At 46.5% G+C, this 19,455-nt stretch overlaps 1 protein-coding gene across 1 annotated transcript in view; it reads left to right on the top strand.

Annotated features, from left to right (window-relative positions):
* Window positions 1-19,455, top strand: part of Pkp4 (plakophilin 4) — a 214,218-nt gene that overhangs the window by 191,081 nt on the left and 3,682 nt on the right. Inside the window, exons 12-20 of the mRNA XM_051166576.1 lie at window positions 3,006-3,189; window positions 5,123-5,240; window positions 6,292-6,483; window positions 6,655-6,828; window positions 9,944-10,094; window positions 12,709-12,904; window positions 15,993-16,077; window positions 16,200-16,317; window positions 18,850-18,978. Of these exons, the coding sequence (XP_051022533.1) occupies window positions 3,006-3,189; window positions 5,123-5,240; window positions 6,292-6,483; window positions 6,655-6,828; window positions 9,944-10,094; window positions 12,709-12,904; window positions 15,993-16,077; window positions 16,200-16,317; window positions 18,850-18,978 (1,347 nt within the window). The remainder of the gene's footprint in view (window positions 1-3,005; window positions 3,190-5,122; window positions 5,241-6,291; window positions 6,484-6,654; window positions 6,829-9,943; window positions 10,095-12,708; window positions 12,905-15,992; window positions 16,078-16,199; window positions 16,318-18,849; window positions 18,979-19,455) is intronic.

Genomic DNA, 19,455 nt, shown 5'->3' with positions numbered 1-19,455 from the left:
GGGGCTTGATTGACTTGGAGCATCTTGGCTCCAAGCACAGCGTGAATAAAGACGCTATGAATCAGTTGAGGATGTTTTTGCTTTTGGTGATTTGAGGATACTTATCTGATGTCCAATCCCAAGTTGATTGCTAATGAACTGTAGGATGACATGCAAGTCTACTGGCCACTCCAAGTTGGAGAGAAGGAAAATTCTAGTTCAGTACTTTAAAAAAAAAAAAAGCCTCAGACTGTTCAAATTTGAAGAATACCCTCTTGCCAGAAGTAAAGCTTAGGGATAGCTAGGAATGAAGACAAAACAAAACCAAGGGAATTTAGAGCCAGGATCAGGGAATTTCTTGTCCTAGGCCCCCTCTTCTCTTTTTGGCTGTGATTGAACCTGAAGTTTCTGGGGCAGGTGGTTTGGTTTCTTGTGGAGATAAAGAGCTGGCTATAAGGTGCATCCACAGAGTCAACTGACAGCAGGACAATATTCAAGGAAACAACAATACAATGGAGAAAAAAATCAAATACAAATTATAGTATAACAAATAGTTCCGCAAAGTTTACCTTGCATTGGATATGTATGCTGAGAAATGCAGTTACACAGTAGACAGTGGGCATAGATCATATGCAGTACTGCACATGCCACTTGTTGCAAGCAACCTGAGCATCTGCCTACTTTGATAACTAGAGGGGACCTAGAATTAGCCCCGCAACCCCCACCCCATGTATAATGAGGGACAACTGTACATCTGGTTGTATTTATAGCCTCCGATATGAGCGTTGCTTTGCATCAACTTCGCCTTATAGTTAACTTGACTAAACTGCACTTACTCTGTGATGAAGAAAGCAGCTTATTGGAAAACGAAGCTGTCCCTGAGAGTTGTGGTTTCTGAGGTCAGGGATGTGAAGGGCTTTGACAGAAAGAGAATTGCAGCAGTCATGTTAGGAATCTCATGCTCCAGAACCATCAGCAGGGGTGTTCTGGGTAATAGCATTTCCCCCGTCCATGGCCAGTGAGCTGTGTGCTGCCACTGTAGCTGGCTCCTGCTCCTGGCAGCCTAGATTGAATGTGATGGCTTCATTAGCAGGAGCATTGAAGCCCGTCCCAACCCTGCTGTGCCTCAGCCCACTCTTCTGTCTTCTTCCTTTCTCTTGTTTCGTGGACAGGACAGACCAATCAAGAATTAGCTCTCAGATCTTGTCCATCACTGTCTTCCATTGTTTTTCCCTAAGAAAATGTTCAGCTAATGTCTTTTGCATAGGAAACAGAAACAGCCAGTAAAGGCCACTATGGAGCAAAGATAAATATGGCCACCGTCAGGATTACTTCTTCCCCAGCTGCTTCTAAGACAATCTGGCCAAACCCCCAGCACCCAACCATTGCCCCAAAACACTCCAGAGAGCTATAACAGCGGAAGTCAGTTCTGTTCCTAAGCACCTGGGCACATATGTGTACACACCTCTCAGTGAGACCTCAGGTCTTCAAACAGTTATGTGGACAAAGACCATAGTGAGAAGAATCCGTTTTCAAAAACAAATCAGGGCCTTTATCGTCCAGATCCTAAATTATCTAAATCCCCCTTTTGGACATACCCACCCTCCTTAAAGGAGAACTAGCCTCGGTCCGACCAGATGGCACCACACAAGATAAAGTCCTTAGAGGATGTGCTTAGAATGTGCTGGGAAAGACCAGGGGTGAAAGTCCTTGGGGAAGGGGCTGAGAAACCAAATTAATAAGGTCTAGAAATCAAAGCAGGCACAGGCAGAGCAAAACACAGGGTGAGGATAGGTACACGGCATCGGTCTCCACTACTGACACACATCTCTGCAGTATAGGGATGGCTGGGGAAGGCAGCCCTTGGGCGCACAGTCAGGATTTTTTTTTTTTAACTCTTCAACTATTCTTTGATCATACAAACACCAAAACTGCTATAGGCTGTCTACATTCCTCCTGTACTTTACATCCAGAGAAGGCTGCTCAGGCAGGCCCCTTGGATCATAACATTCAGAGCAGCAGTACTAGTCTTGTCTGGCCCAGTGCTCTTGATCAGTTGTGTTCGCAAGCCCAACAGATTCCCATAGACAAAGGCAGACACTGCCAGCCCCTCCTCCCACAGGCCCACAAGTGTCCAGTGCTGATGATTGTGGGGCTCCAAGAGACTTTTGGGCAAAGAAAGCCAGATGCACCAGCTCTCCACTACTCCTTACTTAAAACAGCGCATTGATACAAAAATGCTATTAAAGTAGGCATCTCCAATGCGGTTCCATTTCTGTTTGAATCATTCAGAGTTATGGCAGTAAGTTAACACACTTCACTTATTACTTTCTCCTGTATCTAAAGAGGGATGACAGTAACTTATACTTCTCAAACACATGGCAATAAAACTCTTCAAAGTAAACATAAAATGTATAAACTTTAAATAAGGAAAATGAAGCAAGTATAACAAGCCTCCATGCTCTTGGTATCTTTAGGACATTACACTACACTGTACTCTGGAAACTATTAAAGCTGAACTTCCTGCTAGTGAAGTGAAAATTAATTAATTAATTAGAAACACCTAGAAAGGAGACGTAATGAAGAGAAGTATATTAATCTTTTGAGAAAATGAAATTGTGTCTAAGTCATAAATTCTAGAGGCTTGTCATTAATCAGCCATGAATATAAGGGACAATGCAGGAAAAGCAAGCTTTACGAAAATCACAGGCATATTGTATTCATGGCCCCTGAGCTTGGGTTACCGCCCTGCCACATCCCCCCACCCCACCCCTGGGATTGTTTCTTTGCTTTGTAAAGCCCACAGTTGTCTTGTCTAATAGATGACTTGAAGATGACCTTGAAATACATTGTAAAAGCCAGCATGTGTGTGTGCAGCATTCACCACAGGTCCATCCCAGTCCAGTTGCAAATATGGAGCATGGGCTGGGGGAGCAGGTTGCGTTGCTATAAGTTGGGGCTCTTTTGTTTGTTTCTGTCTTAAAGCCATGGAATCTGCCAATTTCTGCTTGGACTTTCTCTTTCAGGGGTTCTTTGGAATTTATCCTCATGCGATGCTGTAAAGATGACAATCATTCGAGATGCTCTCTCAACCTTAACCAACACTGTGATCGTTCCACATTCTGGGTGGAATAACTCTTCCTTTGATGATGATCATAAAATCAAATTTCAGACCTCACTGGTTCTGCGGAATACGACAGGTTGCCTGAGGTAAGAGCTTCATTTCCAGTTAATTACGAGATGAAAGAATGCGTGTCATAAGTAAATTGACTCTAGAAGGCGCTATCTGGCTAGCTTCTCCCAAAGGTGGTGGCTCTCCTTCATACATAGTCTGGGGTACAGACTTTGTTACTGTGTGAGGAGACACTGAGCACAGGCTGGAGCCCAAAAGCAACTGTCTTTCATATGACTCTTATATCAGTTAGCCAGAATGGCCTGTGCAGTCTGAGGGCACTCAGGCAGTTCTAGCATTTTCTCTTGTAGTAGAATTTTCTGTTTTTGGTTTTGGCTTCTGATTACCACATGCTTACTGCAGGTCTGATACAGCTTGGGTTATGTTTCAGTTCCAGTTATGACCTTTGAAATTCAGGATGTAAAGATTCATCTGACTTCAACTACTATTGCTTCTGAGTTCTGTAAATAGTCAGCCCAAATGCTGCTCCCTAAGTCATTACATTTAACATATAAAACCTGTGATTCTCTTAAACGGTTGGGGATCAGCTCCTTAATTGCTTACCCACTCATATCTGACACTGTTCCAAAGCCTCTTATGCTCAAGGCACATGAAACAAGAACTTTGGCAGAATGGCAGAGTGACCAGCAAAGCCCAGCTCCCCATTTCCACCATGAGCTTTAGTGGCTTTGTCTGTAGGCTAGAGATGGCAGTACTGTCATGCACAGGGTCCTGAGTTCAAGTCCCAGCCCTGAAAGGAAAAACAAAAACAAAAACAAGACATTTGAACACCTCTTGGGCAGAGAGCTTGAGCCAGGCGGAGAGGGCCTGTGCTGTAGCTCCACAGAAGCTCGTGTCTGGGCCAACGTGGGATGAAGATTCAAGAAGACAGCAGGTGCTTCAACTCATGCGGCCAGTCTTACATGGGTCACAGCCTGTAGTCAGCAGAAACAGCACCCCATCCTCCATCCTGTATCCAAGGAAGCTTGGCTCCCCTCCTCAGCTAGCCCATTGTAAACCTTACATGACCCTGCTATAATGCTTGGTAAATATCACTTGTGTAAAACCAGGGTGAAACTAGATGAACTGCGGCCCAGCTATAAGGAAGGTGCCACTAGGGAATGGGAAGATGGCAGTAGGCACCATAAAAAGTAATGGTGAAGTAAGAGTTACTGGTGCATTCTGTGATAATCACAGAGGTAAATTAAAGTCTATATATTCAAGTCAGAATTCTCTAGATGAACAGAAGTTATAGAATGAGTGTGTGTGAGAGAGAGATTTATTAGAATTTATTACAATTTATAGATTATATATGGGATGTATATACATATTTTTATATGGGGGATGTTATTAGAATGACTTGGAGGCTGTGGTGCAGCTAATCCAAGAAAGTCCAAGAAGCCAGTAGTAGTTCAGTTCATGAGGCTGGATGCCCAGCTGGGCTTCAGTACACACTGGAGTCCCAGAGAAGTAGGTCTAATAGCAGTGAAAGATTGCTAGCAAGAGCAGGCAAGCAGGGGGAGCAAGCTTCCTTCTCCCGTGGTCTTTATTTATACAGTCTGCCAGCAGGGGTAGCCTAGGTGAAGCTTCCAACCTCAAGATCCAGATTAACATCAGGCCACTTCAAATGAAAAAAGGGAACAAAGTCCTCACAGTTGTATCCATTGATTTCGGTTTCAGTTGATTGCAGATGTAGTCAAAATGACAACCAATAATAGCCATGACAGCCTTTATCTGAAGTAACACAGAAGCTGCTTATCTGAGGCCTATGGGTCAGAGCAAGTCACCATGAATGTAAGAAGCTGGCTTAGCAAACAGAGGGCTGCAAGTGGCAGTGGGTGGTGTATCTCCTTAAGTCACCTTGCAATGTGTGCTCTCCGCTGCCATCTCTGGGACCATTAGAGTTGGGCTTTCTGGCTGAAGAGTAAGTTGTTCATCTCCGCAACTTCCCCCGTGTCTCTGTCCACCCAGGAACCTCAGCTCGGCGGGGGAGGAAGCACGCAAGCAAATGCGGTCCTGTGAAGGGCTGGTGGACTCGCTGTTGTATGTGATCCACACGTGTGTGAACACGTCTGATTATGACAGCAAGGTCAGTGCCTTTTTAGCACCTACACCCCAGGTGGCAGGTGACAACTACCTACCTGCGTGCTTGCCATCCAGTCTCTGAAATCCGGAGCCTGGGGCTGCTGTCCGGATCAAAGGATGAGTCTATAAACATTACAAGTTGGGAATGATGTGGCAAAAGAACAGGCCTGGAACCATGGGGACATGGTGACGTGTGGTGAAGGCCCTCATACAGGTCCAGGATTTCTCTGTGGTTTCCAGGTGACAGCTGTGCTCTTTCATGCCGAATTTCCTGCTCCTAGACACAGACACGCCCCAGCCCACCCCAACTCTTCCCCATGCCGCCTGTCTCCTTTGTGACACTCTAGTAAATTCTGCCCCTAGGGCTGTGGAAGTCAGGAAGACAGAGCTAGAGGGTCAGGAGTCCGCAGGTGTCCAGGCTTTGTGGTGTTGGCATGGGCTAGGTCACAAAGACTAGTCTGCAAGAGAAAAGAGATAGACTTGGGAGAAGTAACAGCGAAGTTTTAGTTGAGCCACGTTAAACAAGACCTACAGATGAAACCAAGAGAAACAGCAAGTTGAGAAGGAGAACTTGTCAGGTGGGCCAACCCTAGCCTTGACTTTAGACATCTGAGTTGAAGGGACAGTTGGCCCCCAATTAGAAGTTTAAAAACCAGGTGCAGAAGGCAAAATGTCAACAGAAAGAAATTAATGCATTCCTCAGAGATGGAAGATAGGAAATGGATGCAGCAGAAATCAGACTTGGTGACAGGACTGGTCCCGGAAGGGAGGCAGAACACCCCACTGTCCTGCACAGGGGCCAGAGTGAGGCCACAGCATCGTGAGGCCGTGTGGCTCTGAACAAGCCTCATGACTCTCAGCATAAAGCCAGCTCCTCCGTTTACAGCGGCACCCTGGTCCACAAGACTGAAGAGTTGTACTTCCCTTAGATTGTGTCATGGTGAAGTAAACACAGCAGCATTTCCTTCTTGTTCTCCACTTATTTCCTGTTGGTGTATGCCGTGCCAAGGCCATTTTGTGTGATGTTTTTAATTACACACTATGTTGGGTTTCAGACAGTGGAGAACTGTGTGTGTACCCTGAGGAACCTGTCCTATCGGCTGGAGCTGGAAGTCCCGCAGGCCCGGCTGCTTGGACTAAATGAATTGGATGACTTACTAGGAAAAGAGTCTCCCAGCAAAGACTCAGAACCAAGCTGCTGGGGGAAGAAGAAGAAGAAAAAAAAGAGAACTCCACAAGAGGATCAAGTGAGCATTTTATTTCTCTACAGTTTTATGTATTAGAGAATGAGAAATCATGTCATTGGCAGAAAAGAGTGTTACTATTTAGCTAAAGCCAAATCTAACAAAATGCATATTTTCGGCAGTCAGAGTTCTGTCTTCCTTCCTGCCCCCTCACGTGTTCCATTTGTCTTTCAGTGGGATGGAGTCGGGCCTATCCCTGGACTGTCCAAGTCCCCCAAAGGAGTTGAGATGCTCTGGCACCCATCAGTGGTAAAACCGTATCTGACTCTTTTAGCAGAAAGTTCCAACCCAGCCACCTTGGAAGGCTCTGCCGGCTCGCTCCAGAACCTCTCCGCTGGCAACTGGAAGGTGGGATGTTTCCTCCTTGTCCACATTTGTTTCTGTCCCTGTGGTCAGATCAGCCATGGAGCTGAAAGGGTTTGTCCATAAAAGGGAATTAAGGGGGTTTGGGGAGGAGACCAGATGCCACTCTGGGTACCCTACAATGCATATGATAGAGTCCCTTCCCTGAGAATCTGAGGCTGATAGGCAAATATTATAGTGCCCACTGGATCCATCCTGTGTGGTCCTGAAAGCCAACTCCCAGAGTGGCCTGGCAGTGGGCAGGGAGAAATAGGAGGATGAAGTTGAAGACTTCGGCAGCATGAACCAAGCTAAGCCTGCAGGGGCCGAGGATGGAGTGAAGAGGAGGAGGCGATAAAAGAGGAAAAGGTCTTGTGGGAGGAAAGGACAGTGTCAGTTCAGCAGGCTGCTCTGGGGCAAAGCAGACAGGACAAGGAGGGGCTGCCTTGGAGCTGGCCATCATGTCCAAAACCAGACGCTGACCCACAGACAAGGGAGCACTGAGGTTTTCAGCAGATGAGGGACAAAGATAAGCAGGTGCGGACACTGGTGGCTCACTTCTGTGGCTTTGCAGGGGGTGAGGTCAAGGAAAAGTACAGGCTGGGGTTCCCCATGGGATCCTGTACCACATCATAGTGAATGAAAGAAGATGGGGACCTGATTCCAAAAGTTGCGATCAGGCAGTGCTGGCTGGAGCACCCCCACTTCTCTCAGACTTCTCCAGAGTGTGCCTCTGCACATGTGCAGCCAAACAGAAAATGAAGTTTCTTAAAACTTGAGCTATCAGCAGGTGTGGTGGCGCACTCCTGTGATCCCAGCACTCAGGGGTGGCAGAGGCAGGTGGATCTCTGTGAGTTCGAGTCCAGCCTGGTCTACAAATTGAGTCCTGGGCAGCCAAGGCTACACAGAGAAACCCTGTCTTGAAGAAACAAAACACACACACAAAAAAAACTTCAGCTGTCATTTCTTATTTTCCCAAACAGTCCCTATGTGAAACATTTTCAATCACCAGAAACTTGCTGACAAGTGCATGGTAAGGGGTGGGGGGTAGGGGACTATATTTTGGCTCCTTGTCCCACCTCCCAAGATGAGGCTCAGTTCTCCATGAGTGAACTCTGCTAGTAGTAGGTGGTGTGCGTATTCATTCAGGTGGCTGACACAGAGTCTCTGCAGGTACTTGTAGTCTGGTGTTACCTAAGTCAGTGTGGTTGCTTATTTCCTGTTCCTAAATAGCTTAGTGCTAAAAAGCTATCGGAATTCCTACAAGCCAAGGTAGAGGACCCCGACCTCAGCAATTTCATATGTGCGATGAAATGAATATTGCTCGTGCATGGTTGGGAGTACTGAGCAAAATGATTAAAAACAAAACAAAGAGACACAAAGACTGAGGATAGCTCCTGGCATATAAATATTTGTTATATAGCCAAAGAATCACTTGGTGATTAAAATTGTAATGATGAAAACACGCATGATTGAACTTTGTAGATTTTCATTCCTGGGATCATTCACTAAGTAAAAGTCACATGGCAAACTTATTTAAAATACAAACATTGTATTTAAGGATTTTGAATATCAAAAATCTCAGAGCCTCGGGGCTGAAGAGGTGGCTCAGCAGTTAACAAAGCTTGCTGTCCTTGAGGAGGAAAGGAGTCTGGTTCCCCACCCCACACCAGGCAGTCTACAGCTGATGCCCCCTGCTGGCCTCTTTGGGCACTCACACCCACGTGACATACATACACATCATCAAAAATTAAGAAATACATTTCTTATGTATGTGATAAAAATATAAACATAAAAGACTTTGATTTTTAAAATCTAGCCATGGCAAACTGGATGTGGTGGCACACACCTTTAATCCCAGCACTCAGGAAGCAGAAGCAGGCAGATCGCTGTGAGTTCGAGGCCAGCCTGGTCTACATAGTGAGTCCAGGACAGCCAAGGCTACATGGTGAAACCCTGTCTCAAAAATCAAAAAGCAAACAAACAAACAAAAAGGTAGCCATGGCTGCATATACAATAGAAGAAAAACTGGGAAAAGGCTCGCTGGGTTGGCCCAGGCAGTCTCCAGGGGAAACAGGAAGCCTTATGGGTCTGCAGTTTCAGAAAGCTGAAACTTTACACTGCCCCAGTGCTGTCTGCAAGAGTGAGTGAGCCTTGTACTGTGTTGTATATGCTGTGCTTGTGTGTAACCACCTGGGCACAATATTCATTTCCTCCCTGTAGATTCCATCTGATTTGGAAAATAAAAGCTATCATTTCATACAATGAATGTTAATTGGATCTTTGAAAGGCATTTGTTCCTGTTACATATATGATTAACATAATCACTTCTGTTCGCATTCAAGAAACTGGGCAGTCAGTCACACATTTTAACATTAACAGTAATTGCAGAAAGCTAATGGATCCCTGTCTCCGTGCCTTGTCCACAGTAGGACAATACTACCTGTTCCTAGAGCAGCTCCTTTGAATTGTCCAGGTCTATTCGGTAACATCACTTTGTTGTTGCTTCTTCGGTAATGACGTAGTACTGCCTTCCTGTTCACACGGTGCACAAGCAGCAGCCAGTTGATGTGAAAATGCATTTTGCAACCAGACATGTTTTTGCTGTGGGTATGAATTATGGCACCTCATGTCTGTGGCGAACTCCCTTTCTCCTGAGAAAAGAAATTGTTCCAGCAGTCTTTTTGACATACTCTCCATATTGTTACACTGTGCACTAAAAAATGAGTAGCTCAGTGAAGCCAGGCTCCCCTGTAAAGTACACTAGGAGGGTATCTCTGCCATGCTACTTCTGTCTGGCCTCTGCATCCAGTGTGGGGCCAACTGCAAAGGAAACAGAGGCTCCTTCCATAATCACGGTTATAATATCTGAGTAGAAAGTACTCACTGCCTTCTCTGCACTGCTCAGAAATCTGACAGATGGTGGTTTGAGATCTTCAGGCGTTGAGGGATTTCTTTTTAAACCAGCCATTGCAGCCTGCCTGTCTCGCAAGCGGTGGTACCACTGACTTAGTCTGCACTGGACAGAAAACATTTAATGTGTTGGCTTATGTCTTCAGATTGCAGTAGCGTGTGAGAGTGGAGCTCACGTTTAATTCACTGCGGCCTTGTTTTGCCCCAGTTTGCAGCGTACATCCGGGCAGCTGTCCGGAAGGAAAAGGGGCTTCCCATCCTTGTTGAGCTCCTGAGGATGGATAATGACAGAGTCGTCTCTTCTGTGGCCACTGCCTTGAGGAACATGGCGCTGGACGTTCGCAACAAGGAGCTCATCGGTATGTACTGGTGACAGAGTGAGCTGCAAAGGAAGCAACTGTGACAGTTACAAAACGCGTGATTTATTAATGCGCGCCGTTAAAATTATCTCCAACCGAGCCTGCTCCTCATTTCTTGATGTATTTGGACTCTCTGCTTTCCAACTATTCTTTTTCAACAAGAAGCAGACTCATTAATTAAACATTGCTCTGAGAAGGTAAATTTCCAGGAAAGCCAGAGATCTCCAGTGATTTCAGGTATATATAACCGTACTGCTTAATGAAATTGGTGTCTCCTAAGAGAAGTTATGTCCTGAGCAGCCAGAACAAGAATGTTTTCATTTCCTTTTCCAGTATTTGTACTGATATCTGCTAATTCACCAACACGACCATCTTCTAAGTAACCAAAAGAAAGTGTATGGACACTGTATAGCTTTCCCTCCCAGGTCTGTGTGAATGCTCAGCCCTGTGACAGACCACTGTCACTTCCACCTCAAGGTGGGGTCAGGACGGAGGTGAGGTAAGGACTGGGCCACTAGGATGCAGTATTTTAGGTGGCCTTTGCTCTTGTGTCACAGAGAGCAAGTACACCAGCACCCTCTTTGCATACCAGGCAGTTTGCTGGTCTCCAAGCACTGTCCTATCCCAGCAGTTTGCAGGGTAACAGAAAGAGGAGGGGTACCCCATAGATGGTGTCCTGTACCCTGAACCTGATGCTCACTAAGCTCATAACCCACAGTGTACCCTACTGCTGCCCGCTTCCTCCTGGGGGGACCCAGAGGAGCTCTGTCCAGGCTCTGAAAAGAAGTTGGCAGTGCCTGCAGGGTCACTGTTAGAGGAAGTAAGAGAAAATGGGGACAGTACCCTACATCCATCCAGGCTCCATGTCAGCCCCATGGCTGGTGGCGTGGGGGAAGGGGTGATTTTTTTTTTTTAATGGATTCATGTGAATTTAGACCCAACTTAAAACACACATGCTACAATACAAAGGGGAGGCAGGATGGAGAGCAAGAGAAAGCATGAGAGACAGTGAGAATAATGTCTAGCTTTAAGATTAGCTGAGGTCTAAGCCAGTCACAGCTACTTGAGAGGCTAAAGCAGAAAGATGAGTTCAAAGCCAGCCTGGCCTACAGGGTACACGTCAGTCTGCAGTAGTGAGACCTATCTCAAAGGAAGGCTGCAGGCGGTATGGCTTCATGGTAGGCTGCATCCATAGCATGCATGAGGCCGCGCTGAGGTCAAGCCAAGTCCCACGAAAAAGGAGTCACGGAAAATTAAACGAAATACAGTGACTTGCCAGTAAAGCCAGTTACACCTTGCCTGGCAGAACAGCGAGAGAGAGAGTATGTGAGTGAGTCTGTGGTCCTGCCCTGCCAAATCCCTGCCAAATCCCTGCCAAATCCCCACACTTCCTAGAGAGAGAGACTGACTCTCTCTCTCTGTGGTCAGAGCAGTCGAATCAAGACTTAGATGTTACATCTATCTTCTCTGAATTTCTTATGAGAAGATACATACTCACTGAGTTTCTACTGCTAAGAACCATGGCTGCCTAATCACGTGTCCTTGTACACTCTGCCCGTGTGTAAGCATTCAGTCACCTTGCCATGCTCTCGGATCCACGTTTATCTTGTAGGCTTCCAGCATCACAACTGGTTCCCCACTCTTCATAACAACCTCTGCTCTAAGGAGCTCTACTCATGACATGCAGGAAGTGGCACAGCGCGCAGCTTGCAGTTAGGACCCGCCTGCTACAGCTGCCGCTGCATATAAACACCCTTTGATGAAAACCCTGGTTAGCATCAGGGACCCTAAGAAAATATTTACTTTTACCTTAGTTAATTTTGTTTGTTTGTGGTACATTTATCCCACTTTGTCGGTTGGTAATTGTAATTGAAAAAGCTAGAGATAATCTCTGGAGGAGGAAAAGGAAAAGAAGTTGGGTGTTTATGAGATATCTCTTCCCTGGCTGAAAGTCCCTCCTCAGCCCTGTCTCCTCATGGACTTCATTATCATTATATAGGAGGTAATGCACCTGTAATTTCACCAGAAGATTTCTCCTTGTGTCTTTTAAAGAAACTATGGTTAACTGCTGATGCCAGATCAGCAGACATAACCCTCAGCTTTGTTCAAGTGGGAGACTGCTCTCTGGTGACTCAGAAGACCAGACCCAGAAAGATTTAATGAAAAGCATTTTTGGCAACCTTAGTTGGTCCAGATTCAAAGATAAGGTTTTTTGTTTTTTGTTTTTTAAGGCTTTGAGCAGAAATTGAAGTATTTTGATACACTGGAATTAAAAATAGGATTTTGCCCTAAGCCTTCATTACTGTCATTAGTGTATAGTGTGGCATCACGGCCAGTCATTCCTCCGAACACTGGTTTGTATTTCTTTCAGCAAGTGACAGTAATGTTCTATAAAGAAGTCATTTGTTGAAGTGACATGACAGTGAATGTTAACTTTCCCTCAAAGTTGCATTTGTGCCTTTCTTCTTTGCTATGGGCTCTGGGTATTTTTTTCCATGTCCATGTCTCTTTTGAAGCTCTGTTTTTTAAAACCTTCAAATTATCAAGATTCTAACAGCAGCAATAAAAAGCTAATGCCCGTGGAGAGTTGACCCTGGTCTTGTGCTCCCGGCAGGTAAATACGCCATGCGAGACCTGGTCAACAGGCTTCCCGGCGGCAATGGCCCCAGCATCCTGTCTGACGAGACCGTGGCAGCTGTGTGCTGTGCTCTGCATGAGGTCACCAGCAAGAACATGGAGAACGCCAAAGCTCTGGCTGACTCGGGGGGCATAGAGAAGCTGGTGAACATAACCAAAGGCCGGGGAGACAGGCAAGTGTGAGGCCCTGCGTCCTGGGACTGTCCTGCCTCTGCGGAGGGGCCATGCCTGACGCAAGGATTGATTTCTGTACTTCTCACATGCCGATAGACTGAGCAGTCTACATCAGCCAAGACCTGTAATGGGGCAACGGTTGGGGGCTTTGCTTTGTGTCATGTGTGGCGGTTTCCTTTATTATAGTGTGCCTCACTCCTCCATCTCGTTCTGACTTAGTCTTCTCAGGTTACTCTCACAAAACGCTGTGGGCTAGAGAGCTTACGAACAACAGAAGTTTATTTCCCACAATTCTGGTACCTGTGAAATTCAGGATCAAGGCACCAATAGATGTGATGTCTTCTGGTGCAAGCCCCTTTCTGGTCTTATAGACAGTGACCTTTATCTTCACCTGGTTCTCAAAGGCCACCTCCAGCACTGTCACATTGGAGTTAGGACTTGTGCGTAGGAACTTGGGGGAGACTTAGATGCCCAGGCTGTAGCCATCGCTAAAGCCACATTGGTTCATGTCAGCTCCTAGAAGAACCAAAGCACCAGGGTGGAGACAGTCCTGTTTCTCTTGCACGTTGGCCTCTGTTCAAAGCCTACGGCCTGCTCTGGGAGAATGTCAGAACCTCATCCTTGAGACTGACTCTGCTGCCGAGGGCCCAGAAGGCAGGAAAAGCACCGCTCCGCACGCGCATGCTCTGGGCTGGGTCACACATCTCCCCTTGCTTGTGGATGACAGTAACAGAAGAAGCAGCACAAGTGGGCAGAACTAATCAGTAGTGAAGTAGAGCCTCCTCTCATGTGGCTGCAGCTGTGACTAAGTTTGCCTTTGTGTGTCCGATCAGCAAAATGGAAGTGGGGGTGCCAAGTACCTTCTCCAAGCAGTAGGTCTGCAGCCACTCTCACCGCTCCCCCTCCCCCACCCATGCTGGTTCTCTGGCTGGCACTGACTGTATTATCTGAGTCTTCCTGTAGCATCTGACTCCCACAGTCAGACTGAGTCTTTTCTCTGTTGCTGTGCCCTCACCCACAGAACAAAGCTTGGCCCTGTTACATGCATGGGGATGGCTGATTAATTAGCTGAATGGCAGTGCTGAGGCTCAGGTGACAGCTCATCTAGTCTGTCAGCTGATACCCTGAAAGAACTCTTAAAATACAGAATAATGCAGAAAACCGTAGCCTTACCCGCTAGAAGCCACATCTGTCAGCATAAACAGTATTGCCTTTCAGCCCTTTTATTTCACTATTTCACTAGTAACAAATTCATACAATATGTTTGTCTGTTTGCTTGCTTTTTCTTTCAAATAAGGGCCTACCCTGTATTCTACGCTGACCTTGAACTCACTATGTAGCTCAAGCTACACAGAAACCTTGTCTTTTGGGGGTGGGGGACACAGGCAGTCAAGATCTTACTCCACTGGCTTCCTCTGCAGCCTCTCCCCCCTCACCAATACACATGCACACACACACACACACACACACACACACACACACACACGCACACAGAAGGTCATATGATCACCTTACACACTCTTAGAAGCTCACTAGGTAGCCTGCACTTGTAGAAAGGTTTGCGTACATAATACACACACACACACTCACACACACACCCCTAATCTCTTACTCAAACCAAAAGAATCAAGATGTCTTGGACCAGACAAGACTGGAAAAATCATCATTTAAGAGCACTCACTATTTTTCCAGAGGTCCTGGGTTTGTTTTTGAGCTATGAGGGCACCAGGCATAAACATGGTATATATACATACATACATACATACATACATACATACATACATACATACATACATACATAAAAACACCCCTACACATAAATAAAAAGGCCCTAAGTTGTGTTTGGTTTCCTGCACTTTACTTCCTAATGGTCTCCCCTGTATTTATTGCATGTCCAGGTGCTGTTCTCAGTCCTGGGCACACAACAGTTAACAGATCAGAAAGCAGCATTCCAGGGCCAAGACAGGTGAGGAGTGCAATGAGTAACAGCAGCAGGGCTTGGCAGACAGTGCTGACAGGGGCAAACGACAAAATCAAGACAGAGTGTGTCAGGGAGAAAGAAGTAACCAGAGACGGCCTTGTGGTGACAGTAGGCATGAGACCTGGGTGAGGATGCAGGCAGGGTAAAGGAGGCGGTGCAGCTCTTTGGGTAGAAGCATGTGAGCAGAGGTCCAGCAAGAGGCAGCCAGGGGAGGAGAGCAACAGGGTCTGGTACAGCTGAGACAGAACTTATGTAAAGGAGAAGGAAGGATGAGTTGGTGAGCAACAGCACTGAGAGGCAGTGGGAGCTTAAAGCCAACCTCTGGCTGAAGCCAAAGCTGTCAGAGAGCAGTGAGCAATGAGGGACATGGAATGTTTCCCTTAGAGAAAGATCAGCATGACCTCATCCCCCCCACACACACTAAAGACTAGGGTGCAGCAGCCACACTGACAACCCCAGCATCTCTGATGGGGCTGAAGGGGGCAGAGTAGCAGGTAAGTGAGCGGCAGGAGAGAAGACTGTGAATAACTCCGGAGTGTTTGTCAAAAGAGGCAGGGAAGCCTGCTCTGGACTTGGGTGTTTGGAGATAACTATGAAACATGCAGTGAGTTTGTGGTCAGAGGGAGAGGTGCAGGGCAGACGCTCAAGCTAGAAAAAAAGATACCTTGGGAGTCAGCAACATCTAAACGGCTTGTTTATAGAAGTGAGGGTTGACGGGCATCAGGGAGATGGGGACACCAAAATGAACTCAGAAAGGAGAAGCCAGATCATGAGTCCTCAGGGGCATAAGGTAACTGGAAGCCAAGTGGAAGGAGACGATGAGGGGTAGGCAAGAGTTAGCGGCCCTGCCTACTCAGCTAGGGTGAGGTTGAAGCCTCACCATTGGAATCAACAGTAATGTGGAGGCCGTGGGTTTAAGAAAAGATGTGATGGGAGAAATTGGAGGGATGGGTAGCAGCTTTCAGGGTTCCCCTGTGCTGCAAAGGTTTCTGCACTCAGAATCTGGTATCCTCCATTCTGCTCCTTTGGCTACTGGTTTGCAGCCTGAGTGTCTCAAAGTGAGTGGCCATGCTACCCATCTTCCTTAAACCACCTTCTCTCCCTAGATCCTCTCTGAAAGTGGTGAAGGCCGCAGCCCAGGTCTTGAATACATTATGGCAGTATCGGGACCTCCGGAGCATTTACAAAAAGGTAACATCCAAGCATAGTTGTGATGTGATCAGCAGTCCTCAGAGCACACACACACCTGTTCACGAACTGCAGTAGAGTGCTCTTACTCATTTTAAGACATTTGTTTTCTTTTAACGCCACAGGATGGATGGAATCAGAACCATTTTATTACACCTGTGTCCACGCTAGAGAGAGACCGGTTCAAATCACACCCTTCTTTGTCCACCACCAACCAACAGATGTCACCTATCATCCAGTCAGGTCAGTGGGCATTTGTGTGATGGAACATTGTTCTCACACACAGAGAGAAAAAAACCTGAGTCTGAGCTGATTAAGCCTGTCATTTCAGCACTGCCTATTAACCTGAGAGCCTGCAGTGCATAAACACAAGCCCAGGGCCTGTCCCCACACCTGGATGCTGCTTCACCATGCTTGTGAAGGGACCCTGGCGCCCACATCTGGCCAGCAGGACCACTAACGAGATGTAGAGTCCTGGAGGGTGGAGGGTAACTTAAGACTCACTGGCTGACTGGGAATGTCTCTGCTATCTGCCAACTTTGCACAAGTCTTCAGTCTCCTCCTAAGTAGGATTGTCGCTGCAGCCGTTGTTGCTTTGGGTTGGTTGCTTTCTGTTTCTGTTTCTGTTTGTTATTTCTTAGTTTTCTTGGTGAACCACCTTAGGGACAGGCTCCTTGAACTTAGGCCTTTCAAGCTTTGCAGTGGCACCCCGCAGGCCCCTGGCTGCTTTGCAGACACACACCCTTACACCGTCCACCCATCCCACCTCAGAGCGTGGCTTCTTAGGAAGTCACTTGGACTTTACACTGAGACTCTTGCAGCTGAGCCACCCACCCATTTGAAGAATTTAGCTTAATGGAAGGAATGTTTTAAACTTCACACTAAATCTTTTACATATAAACAAACATTAGGACCGCAAAGTCAAAATAGTCCTATAAATGTAATTCTTACCAGGATGAAACAGGAAAAGTAACACTTCTTACTTTGATTTGGCTTTAAATCACACATTCTGACACATGTATTATCTGTTGTAGTCAGCTGTTCTGTTTCTGACAGTCCTATTGCTCATGTGGACAAAGAGAGTAATATCCCTGCCCAGGGCCTCTTGCCACATAATGGATGTCTGTGGCTGTGCTGGGAATTTGATGCTGTTTGTGTTGGTTTGGGCTTTTTCGTTTTTCTTAAACATTATCTGCACCTACTGTATGTAGTGGGTATCTATGTCTTGGTTTAAAGTTATGAGCTATTTTGTTCAACAAGAACTTTGCTTGGTTTTGGACACCCTTGATAAGCCCTCATGCTATTATAAAAATATTCAGCATGTCTAAGGACTTCAGCACAGGGGTGTCAGGGGAGCCAATAGGGGCAGCTGGCAGACAGGGGGCTTGTGTGCAAGCACAGAATCATTTCAAACAGATTAGCACACAGTTACTATGCGATGGGTTTGCCATGTGGAGCTCTTAAACATACAAAGTGCTAATGGCCCCCACCATGGTCCCTAGGCAGCCCTCTGTGCCATTTCTATCTCCCAGCTGTCTGAGGGCGACCATCAGCTTTCGGCACTGGTGAGGAATCTGTTTATGGGCAATCTGCTGCCTTGTTAAGTGCCATCCTAAAAGGAAGCTGGTTTCCTCTGTGCTGCCATTTTCTCCAGAGTGAGCTGGAAGTAGCACAGAGACATGGAGGTGCATGCCCACCTCACTCATCACAGGCATCCCTGTGCCATTGACGTGACAGCCCAGGAAAAGACCTGCCCTGCCAGGGCGCTCTGAAGGCATGGCTGTAGCAAGCCACAGGGGCCAAGGCTGGAGGACCACTGCTTTCAAGTGAACTGGGTAAAGAAATGGCCACTTACTTGCAGCTAACTTTCTTACAAACCAGACTGTTAATAAGAAAAAGAAAAAGGAAAAAAAAAAAAAAAAAAAAGTCATGTTACCCTGTTCTTTCTTCCTTCCTGGCCAAAAAGAAAAAAAAAAGTCCAAAGGGGACATGAGTAGATGAGTAGTCATTATCAGGTGTGTGGCCCAGGCTAGAATCAGAACTCATCTGGGCACCAGGTTCACATGATCTCCTGTGAGATCACCATAAAGAGAACCATAAATGTTATGAGCTGGGCCCTTCTAGACACATTTAGATAGTTTTAAATGTGGATATTTTTTAAATGACCAAACATCAAAGCATGCTTTAGAACCTGCTATCAAGCCAGGCGGTGGTAGTGCACGCCTTTAATCCCAGCACTTGGGAGGCAGAGGCAGACGGATCTCTGTGAGTTCAAGGCCAGCCTGGTCTACAGAAAGAGTTCCAGGACAGCTAGAGCTGTTACACAAAGAAACCCTGTCTCAAGGAAAAGGAAAAAAAAAAAAATCCTGCTACCAAACATCTTTATATAAACAATGTTCATAAGCAACTAAACTGTGACCACAAAGGAGAAGTAACTCTTACATGGTTCCTAAGTTATTCCACTTGGTGTCTAAGGGTGGGTCAAGTCTCTGAGTCACACTGCACTCTACTCTGGACCCCTGCAGCTGGCTGCTGGCTGCTGGCTGCTGGCTACAGCTAGGGATGGGCCCAATGTCACCCTTCCTGGTATAGGAAACTAGAGCGTGTTCATGGGCCCTCCTCGGGGTCTGGCTGCTCTTTGCCCTCAAGCGCCTCTAGGAGCTGATTTTACTGTGGCATTGCTAATAACCTGCCTTTTTCTGGAGCACTTTCCAGATTTGCTGACAATCTGATTTCTCTCTCTTTCTCCTTCCCTTCCTTTGCCTCTCCCTTCAGTTGGCAGCACCTCTTCCTCACCAGCACTGTTAGGAATCAGAGACCCTCGCTCTGAATACGATAGGACCCAGCCACCTATGCAGTATTACAATAGCCAAGGGGACACCACACACAAAGGCCTGTACCCTGGTAAGACGCCACGCGAGTGTGTGATACAATGCCTGGAGGAACCACATTTCTGAGCGCTCAGCCAGTGTCCTGGGAATGAGCCTGCACTTACATAAAGATGGTCCCCCAGCAGCAAACCCTATCCCTGTCCCTTCTTTGCTGCCATTGGATTGTTGCCCTTTGTTATTTTAAAGAAATCAAGCTAATATAGTTACATGATGACCACAAATAAAAAAGAAGAGTGCCCATGTGCCATGCTGTCTACTCCCATCCTCCATCCATGTCTAACCCGAGTTCCTTACGCATCAGAACCGAGGACCTGTGTGCCGTTGCTGGAGCTGCATATCCCCCTAGACTGGCTCATTTCTGAGTGCACACTGGTCAATAGCAATCTAGTCCATTTGCATTTCTGTGGAAAAGGGTTTGAGTGAACTGTAGAATATATCATATGATTTTCCCCAAGTGTGATTATTTCTTAAGAATAAAAATAAATATTAT

The sequence above is a fragment of the Acomys russatus genome, chromosome 24, assembly GCF_903995435.1.
Source record: "Acomys russatus chromosome 24, mAcoRus1.1, whole genome shotgun sequence".
NCBI lineage: Eukaryota > Metazoa > Chordata > Mammalia > Rodentia > Muridae > Acomys > Acomys russatus.
The sequence above is the reverse complement of the archived record's forward strand: the minus strand, read 5'-3'. Positions and strand labels throughout refer to the sequence as shown.